The sequence below is a fragment of the Sorex fumeus genome, unplaced genomic scaffold (assembly GCF_029834395.1).
Source record: "Sorex fumeus unplaced genomic scaffold, SorFum_2.1 ptg000010l, whole genome shotgun sequence".
Taxonomy (NCBI): Eukaryota; Metazoa; Chordata; class Mammalia; order Eulipotyphla; family Soricidae; genus Sorex; species Sorex fumeus.
The window spans coordinates 25,016,331-25,025,441 of record NW_026606067.1 but is presented as its reverse complement, the minus strand read 5'-3'; the positions used below and the strand labels follow the sequence as shown (position 1 = coordinate 25,025,441).

Sequence of the window (9,111 nt, the reverse complement as noted above, 5' to 3'; positions counted from 1 at the left end):
CTGGAGGTGCTCAGGGGACCATATGGGGTGCTGGGAATCGAACCCGTGTCGGCCATGTTGGCTGCGTGCAAGGCAAACGCCCTACCCGCTGTGCTATCGCTCCAGCCCCAGCATCTTGATTCTTGACACCAGCCACAGTATCTCTGCCAACGGAGCCACTCTTGGCCATTGCTCTGTGTCTTGTGTCTTGCAGCCAAAAGAAGCTCTTGTTCCTAGCCTGGACTGTCTCACCTGCCCCTGCAGGGCTGCTGGATGGACAAATTCAAGTGCTCATGTTCCTGCCATGGGTACCCACCAGCCACCGACCTGCCAGGCTGCCACTCACACCTGCACCTTTTACTGGCAGAAGTGGTCTGGGGCAGTTTGGGGCCTCCCCCAGTGGTGCTCAGGGCTGACTTCTGACAGAACTCAGGGGGACTACCTGTGATGCCAGCAACTGAACTTGGGTTCAGCCGTGTGCAAGGCAAGTGCCTTAACTCTTGTCCTCTCTCTCCAGCCCATGAAACATTAAAAAAAAATCCTATTGGCAGCCAGACAGATGGCTCAAAAGGCTGACCTCACACCTTGCATGCAGGACGCCCAGATTTAATAATTGGCAACTGTCTGGTCCCCTTAGTACTGAGCTGGGTGTGACACCCAGCTGTAAGTTGGAAGGAGCCTCTGAGCATTGTCAGGTGTGTCCCTAAAGCAAAACAAAACTCTTTTGGGGCTGAGTCAGTGACCCAAAGGCCCTGCACATTCTTTGCATGTCTGTGCCTCAGGTGTGATCCTGCGGCTGCTCAGTGTCCCAGGGCACCACAAGCTGCGTGGCCCAACCAAAATCCCCTCTTTTATTTGTCTTGAATATGAGAAAGCTGTGGTTTGCACTCAGTGGGTTTTCTTTTTTCAGCATTTTTATTTTTAAGATTAACACTAATAAAGTTAACGCTAAACTAATACAAGTAATAATACTCAGGATAAGCAACAGATGCGAGTTCTCTTCTAACAAATGGCTCCAGGTGTTACAACAACCTGGAAAATGATTTTGTCTGTGAACACATTTTGCAATAACATTTTGTGTTGCTTGGGGAGCTGTGTGTGGGCTGAGACCCTGCAAGCAGACAGCATCAGAATCAGACAAACTCTCCCTGGCGTGGTGGGGGCCCTGGAGGTTTCTCCAGAGCTATTTTGGTACATTTACTGTTTGTGGCTGAATGGGAGGAGGGGGACTCAAACACGAGCATCAAATGAAAAGCCAAATTAGATGTCATCAGATGTTACTACTTAAAAACATTTGGGGGGGGGGGGGGCTGGAGCGATAGCACAGTGGGCAGGGCGTTTGCCTTGCACACAGCCAACCCGAGTTCAATTCCCAGCATCCCGTGTGGTGGTCCCCTGAGCACTGCCAGGGGTGATTCCTGGGTACAGAGCCAGGAGTGGACCCTGGGCATCACCAGGTGTGACCCGAAAAACAAAAAAAAAAAAAAGATTTTTTGGTCAGACCCAGCCATGTTTAGGAGACTATGGGGTGTCAGGGACCAAACCTGGGGTGCCCTTAGCGAAAGTCCTTGGCCCCCACCACCCCTCTCAAAGCCACACTTTCTGTCTAGGTGCTTGTGCAGGGACCCTGGGGTCCTGGGCACGTTCACGGTTTTAGCGCGGTGGTTAGCACGTTCACGCCAACATCGCAAGAACGCTCGGACCCTCGGCAGCATAGGGTCCCTAAATATAAGACCCCCACCTAACTTGCGCTGGGCGCACGGAGGAGGTCTCTGGGGTTAATCTGGGACGCCCTCACGGTGGAGAGAGATGCCAAGACCACGTGTGGGTGGCGTCCAGCCAGGGGCACAGACCCTCCCGTCGCCAGGACACCCGGGCCCAATGAGCTCAGGGCAGGAGTCTCCCCGCTGCTTGCTCGGACCCGCACCGGGGTCTTTCATTGCTGCGCTTTTGAACCGGGGCCTTGAGGCAGGCGTCACAACTCCCGCCGAGCGCCTGGGGAGCCATGCCAGGGTTTCTGCGGGGGGCGGGAGGGTGGCACAGTGCAGACCGCTGGGGTGGGTGGGGAGGGTGGGCACCTGACGGCCCGCCGGGCTGGGGAGGGGTCGCCTCTCACTTTCCTGGGGAGGGGCGCGGGCGGTTCCGCTGCTTGCGGTGCTCCGACCGAGGGAGTCGGTCTTCACCTGCACCCGCGTGGTCCTGGATGCCCGGACCTGCTTCCGCCGAACCCGCCGCCCGTTGGGGTCCTCCGCCCCGCGGAGCCCACTGTTCTAGCCAGGCGCGGTTCCGAGTTGCAGGGGGTGCGGGAAACTTGGCCTTTGCCCGTGGAAGACACGCCCTGTCCCCCAGTCTGCATTTGTCCAGCACCGGGGTCATGGCACTCGGAACAGTTTCCAGAACTCTCTGCTCCGACGCCAGGCCAGGTCGGGCTTTGCTTCCCCGAAGCAAGGCCGGTGGGCGGGCAGGAGCGACAGGAGGCCCCGGACCCCTTCTCCGGCCGCTGACCGTGCCCTCCTCCGCCGCGCGAGTGCCCCACAGAGCCTGGCTGCGGAGAGGGCGGGGCCGCCCCAGCCTCAGTTTCCCCGCGGCCGCTCCTCGCGCAGGGCGGGGCGCTCAGTCGTCGTGGGGCGCGCGGAACTCGGGCATGCTCCAGGCGCGCGGCGGCGGCGGCGCCACCCGCTCCACGTCCTCGGAGATGGTGCGGATGTCGGGCGCGAAGGGCTCGATGCGCGCGCGGGGCCGGTAGGCGAGCGCGGGCCCTGCGCGCGGCCACTGGCGGGTCAGCCTCTGCGCCTCCTCCTCGCGCCGGGCGCGCTCCAGCACCTCGTGCAGCGCCGTGCGGAACAGCCGCGCCACCTCCTGCACGTCGGGCTCGCGCTCGGCCAGCAGCTGCCGGAACCTGCGCCGGACGAGGGACAGAACGGACGGTCACCACCGCGCCGTCGGGGGGCCCCGGGCAGTGTCCGCGCCGGCCGGGCTCACGGTCTGCACCCCGAGGCCCGCCAGTCACCCCACCCGCCCTCCCACGCAGCCTGGTAGGCTGCCCGGCCGCTGGTCCCAGAGGAGCGGTGGCCTGGGGGGGACCTGAGCGGTGCGCGTGGGGGTCCTGCGGGCGTGGGTGGGGTCCCGGCGGTGGCGGGGTACCTGAGGATGGCGGGCCCGCAGTAGCACGGCGGGACTCTGGCGCACACGTCCTCCAGCTGCAGCCGCTCGCCCGGGCTGAGGTCGTAGGCGCCGCGGGGCGCGCTGGCCAGCCAGCTGTAGTCGGCCCCGGTGCGCACCTTCCCGCCCTCCGGGCTGCGCAGGCGCTGCTGCCGCTCCGCCTCCCGCAGCTGTCCCCGCAGCTCCATCATCAGCGTGTCCAGCACCATCTCGGCTGGGCTCCGCGCTGCCAGGCGGGTCGGGGCTTCAGGCCACCGCAGCCAGGGGAGGAGGGACATGGCGCCCGTTCCGACGGGCCAGGGTCCACCTCGCGCTCCTCTGGCCTGTGCTGGGCCCCCTGATCAGGCAGACTGTAAGAGAAGTCAGCCGGGGTGGCGCACAGCCCTCGCCCCAGGAATTAAGGGCTCCCCCTCCGCCACGTGTCCACCAGAAGCCCTCCGAGCCCCGGCTGGAGCTGTGTGGGTGGACATCTGCTCGGGCACCTCAGGCCATCCGCCCTGCTTCCGCATCCCTGCCCACCGGTGCCCGTGTGGCGCAGGCAGGGGGCCTGCGGGAGAGCAGGGGGACCCCCTCCTTCCGTGGGCAGAAGGGAAGGCGTGTGGGGAAGCCTCAGGGAAGAGGGGCCCCAGAAAACAAAACGACGCAGAGAAGGGTAGAGAAGGGTGGATGAGAGGGGAGCGGAGGCAGGCTCAGAGCCGGGGTCACACTGGAGGAGGGTCCAGTGTGTGTGCAGGGCAGCAGGTTCCGGAACTCAGCCCCCCCCCCCAGGGCGGGGCCTTAATTCAACTCCACCCTAGGGGCGAACCCGAACTCAGCTCCTCCCCCAAGAGCGCGCCCTGATGCGGCTTCCTCCTCCCCACCACTGAGTGGCGGGTGAATCTCACACAGTGCTGCAGGAGGAGGCCAGGCACCACATGGCACACCTTTTGCTGTAACAGGTGAGTCTAACACGCTGTCATATGAAACCTGTTCTTGTCAGGTCTTCCTGTCAATCGGGGATTCTTGCAGTGTCCGCTGCCACCAGGGCCATCTAAGCAGAGCCAGTGGGACCTACCCCCAGGGCCCTCCATCCTCCTAGCAGTGGGGCACACAGTGCGATGCTGCGGCCCCGGGAGACACCCCAAGAAGTCCGGCTGCAGACGGGCAACCCAGTAGGGGATCTCTGGCCTCAGCACCCGAGGCCTGATGCAGGGGAGCCTGCGACAGACACAGGCCTGCACCCTGAACGTCTCCCCAGGGTCAAAGACAGAAGCAAGTAGAGCAGAATTCAGTGCAAACCTCCCCGTCCTGGGGCAGGGTGGGGCCGGGGTTCGGGACGCGTTCCTGCCAGTCGCCTCCAGGATAGACACCCACACGGCAGGGCTAGGAAGGGTCTCCCACCTAAGACTGAGTCTTGGGGGGGTCTCTGGGCCTTCAGGGTGGGATGCTCTGAACTTCCCTTCTCCCCTCTGCTGCCCCCGCTGGGGCTGGGCTCTGGGAAAGGCTTTGGTGGAGTTACTTCTGCCTTGGGGTTGGCTGGCTGTGTTTCTCGGGGCCTCTCAGATCTGGCTGACTCTCAGCCCCAGGGTGCAGGGGAAGGTTAGAGGCTTATCTTCAGACCAGTTAGATGTCATGGGCCTGGTCACTGAGGGCCTGGGGGAATCCGGGAAGGGGAGAGGGCAGCAGAATGCCCTCCATCCCAACTGTCCTCCCAGATAGTCTCCATGTCTGCTCCCAGCCTCAGTTTCCCCAAGTGGAGAAGGCAGAATCAGGACCCAGTTTTAAGGCTGTTAAGCTAGGAAGACGGCCGTTAGCTCACCAAGCCAGTGGGAATTTCTGAGGGTCAAACCCCAGCGGATGTGGGTGTCTGTGGACCAGAGCTGAGAGGCTCATCTGCCACCCCGACCCCATGTCCTCCCTCTCAAGCACCCCCAGCCGTCCCTGGACCAGCCTGGAATATGCTGGCGAGCCAGGAGATGCCCAGCTGCCTGTTAGAAACCACCTAGCTAGAACCCGCACCCCCGAGAATGAGCTCGGCCTGAATGGCCTGGTGCCAGGAGCAGGGGGCCAGAACATGGGGTGTGACCCCACAGGAGTGTCGCCCATCTCAGGAGCAGGCGAGTTTTGGGTAGGCCCCTTGCTGCGAGCTCAGGCTGAACCTGAACCAGCAGGCCCCAGGGGCCCAGAACTCTGTCATAGAGTCACCATGGTTGGTGGCTCTGCACGGGAGAAGGTGGCAGGGGTCACAGGCCAAGAGCACACACTGCCCTCCTGGCCTCAACACTCCCCTCGGCTAGGCAGGAGGCTCCCTTAGGGCCTGGCCCAGCAGAACCCTTGGCTTTCAGCCCTGCCCTTGGCCACCGCCCACACCCCGCAACCAGCCCTGCACTCCCCAGGGAGTGGGAACACAGGAGGTGACAGGGCTGTGTGGAAAGATGTGTTGGGTGGGGAGGGACAGAGAAACGGGGGAAGGCTGCACCCCAGGGTTCTGCAGGGTCCCCAGCTCTCTGGGCAGAACAGACCCGTTTCTGGAGGCCCCAGACCTGCGCCCAGCCACAGCCCAGCCTGGTGCCTTAGCCCCACCATGGCACCGTCTGTGCTGGACAGCCAGCGCCCCCCCCCTCCTGAGAGTGCCGCTGCTCTTGGGGTACAGCCAGTGGTCACCCTCTTACCTGGCTTTGTCAGGTCCACCCAGGTCCCACTGCTGGCCCTGAGCTGGGAGAAGGGGTTTGGATCCCTTCAGGGCAGAGCGTGGCACAAGCAGGCGAGGGGCATCCTGGGCGCGTCCTCCCTCCTGGCCACTGCGCTCCGGTTTGTCATCCCTCTAGAAAACAAGGTCTGGGGCGGAGCTGCGGGGGCTGGGGGGTGTGTGCGCATGCGCCTCGGGGTGTCCTGGGACTTCTAGGCTGATCGGCTTCGCGGGACACGCCTAAGCCTCTTACACCTGAGCTGCCATCTGCAGTCCCCACGGACCGTGGGGGGGGCCAAGCCCTGTGCTCGCGTGGGACCACCCCTCCCTCTTTGGAGGCCCTGCCTAGGTGCAGGGCCCAGCACCCGGAGCCTCCCGGGTGGGCTTCAGCAGGCAGGGCTAAGAGTTTCTTCACAGAAAGGCCCAGGCTGGGGTGGCCCCTTCCATCCCTCTCGACAGGCAAGGGTGGCCTGGTCGCCCGGCAGGACCTAGACATGGCCTCTGGATGGCTGCGGAGACGGGCCCCCACGGACTCTGCCATTTTTTCCCTCTCTTTTCTTTTTCTGGCTTTGGGTGGGGCCGCACCTGACAATTCTCAGGGGTTACTCCTGGGTCCGCACTCCTGGTGGTGCTGGGAAGACCCTCTGGGGGATCAAGCCTGCGTTGGTCATGTGCAAGGCAAATGCCCTCCCTGTTGTGGGGTCCCTCCGGCTCCCCTCCGCCCTCTCTTGGCTTGTTGAGGGGATCCTCCTCCTCCTAGCAGGCACACAGTGTCCATGGCTGCCCTGGAAGGGGTCTCCCCAGGCACGGGAGGAAGCAGGCAACACGGCCAACCCACCCCCACCCCACTGACCCTTGCTCCGACACTGTTGTGGTCCCACCTGGGTGGACTGACAGTCAGTGGTCAGTGGTGCAGGGACAGGGAACACGGGTCCATGCACCCTTCCTGTCTGAGCCTTGCAGCTCTGCCCTGTGGCCGGGATGGGTCCTCCTGGCAGGCTCTGGAAATGTGGGCCGTGGGCACCCAGTGAGGAGTCAGAGTGACGTGCAGAAGGCCACACTGCTACTTTCTTGAGAAATGGGAGACCCTGTCTCTGATGGGCCCGAGGGTGTAGCTCAGGCGCCTGTGTGCAGTGGGGGCGGGGTGCCCTGTCCCTGGAGGCTGGTTATCATGACAACCAGTCACCTGGCTCATTGCAGTGGAGCCAGCACCAGACCACACCACCAGGCGCCAGGCACAGATGCAGAGGCTGGTTCTGCGGTCCCCAAGGGCACCAGCACTCGTGGGGCTCCCCACTTAGGGTTTTGAAACTGGGGGTCAATTGAGGCTTCTCTGAACCCACTTTCTCTGGGGTAATTCCCTTTCCCAGGCTTTGAGCCCCCCGGTGGGGTGTGGGGACCTGGCCCACCTCTGCCAGACTCCCATGTGGCCTGGCCACCTGCCCAGCGCTCCCCCCTGTGGAGGACAACCCCCCCCACACACACACACACACCTACTTCCTGCCACACCTTCCCGGCTTTATCTGTGCTTGGCTGGGACCCTGCATTTCTTCCCCTTGGCCTTGCTCCAAGCCATCTATTTAAGAAGTTTTCTCTGTGGGGCCAGAGAGAGAGGTAGGGCTTGGCGCTCACCTTGCACACTGCACTGTGGAGGGTTCCCTGGGCATCGCCAGGCCCCGAGCACTGCCAGGTGTGGCCCCAAAAGCGGAGAGAAGGAGGACAGAAGGGGCTGGGGTCTTCGAGGGCAGGGGGCTTTGCAGGCACAGTTCCAGGCCCTCTCCTGAATCCCTGAGGCCCTGTGTTGACCCATGGGGTGGGCCCAGTGGACTAAGTCTGATGGGGAGCAGCAGCCCTGGCCCTCGTACTGCTTGGCAGACTGCCCCCCACTAAAAGGGAACTGGCCACGTCTATGCTCTGCTGCCTCCACCCTAAAGCTGGCTCAAACGGGCCAGGGGTCCTGTGCTTCTGCTGTCCGGGGGTCTGGCTGGGCCTCTCCACTCCCCCACACTGCATCACCCAGAGCCGTAAATGGGCCCTCTGGCACCGACACCAACACAGAGGCGGGGCACCGCAGAAGCTCTCCCCATTCCCCAGGAGTTCTCCACGCTCAGACTGACTGGCACTGACACACACTTGAACACTGACATGTACTCACACACTCACACACTTAACACTCACACTGACACACACACTGACACACATTGACACACACGAACACACACTCATACACACACTCATACTGACACAACTCACACTAACACACACCCACACTCACACTCACATAGTCGCCCTGACACACACTGACACTGACACACACACAGAAACAAACTCACCACACACACACAAACACACTCACACACACACTGACACACTGATATACACACTCACGCTCACACACTCACATAGTCTCCCTGACAAATCACATCCCACACACTGACACACACACTCATAGACATTCTCATGATGACAGACCAGATCGCGCACATGCATGCGCGTGCACACACACACACCTACACACATACACTCACCTGTTCCGATGACCCCTTCACAGTCAGCCCTGCTTGTTCTAGGGATTCTGGCAAACAAGCTCAGACCACAGGTTGCTGTGGCACCCAATTTGGTGGCCTGGCGTGGTTTTGGACAGTTTTACATTTGAAGCAAAGTTGTGATGATGGTAGAAAAACCTGTAACGTGTGGGAAGAGCAGCGGGCCCCTTTCTAGAACATGCGACAGAGCTTCTCAAGGGACTTACACGGCTCTGCCACGCGGTCCAGTGCCCACTGCTGGGGACAAGAAACGATCACGTACCAGTGGCTCTGCATGCTCGTGCCTGGGTTGTGCTTGCGGTCACAGAGTAGCCACGGAGCCCAGCTCCAAGGGTCGTTTGTGCCGTGGCAGTGTCCTCTACAGCCTGTTCAGATACAGGGGCACGAACCATAGCACAGGAGGCGGGGTTGCACAAGGCTTGCACTGACAAACACTGACACTCACTGACACAGACACACAAGGTTGTGTGGCTTGCACAAGGTTGCACAAGGTTGATGTGGGTTCAACCTAAGGCGCCCCATATGGTACCCCAAACCCACGCACACAAAAGTGTATGTTTACTGCAATGTTTGCAGTAAATGGAGGGAACTTAAGGGGATTATGCCAAGTGGAATCAGCCAGAAGGGACAAAGCAAGTTCTATGCTGCTCCTGTGTACAAAGAAAGATCATAAAATAGACGAACAATAAAATAAAGTGAGAACTAACCACTGGGCATGGACAACAGGACCAGAAAGGAGTGGGGCCATAGGGCGTG

At 61.5% G+C, this 9,111-nt stretch overlaps 1 protein-coding gene across 1 annotated transcript; it reads right to left on the bottom strand.

Annotated features, from left to right (window-relative positions):
* Nucleotides 1–2,592: 2,592 nt before the first annotated feature.
* On the bottom strand, nucleotides 2,593–3,419 carry RD3 (RD3 regulator of GUCY2D). Its single transcript, XM_056110799.1, has 2 exons — nucleotides 3,124–3,419; nucleotides 2,593–2,878 (listed from the first exon to the last, which is right to left on the bottom strand). The coding sequence occupies exons 1-2, from the start codon at nucleotides 3,417–3,419 to the stop codon at nucleotides 2,593–2,595; spliced, it is 582 nt and encodes a 193-aa protein (XP_055966774.1).
* Nucleotides 3,420–9,111: the final 5,692 nt, after the last annotated feature.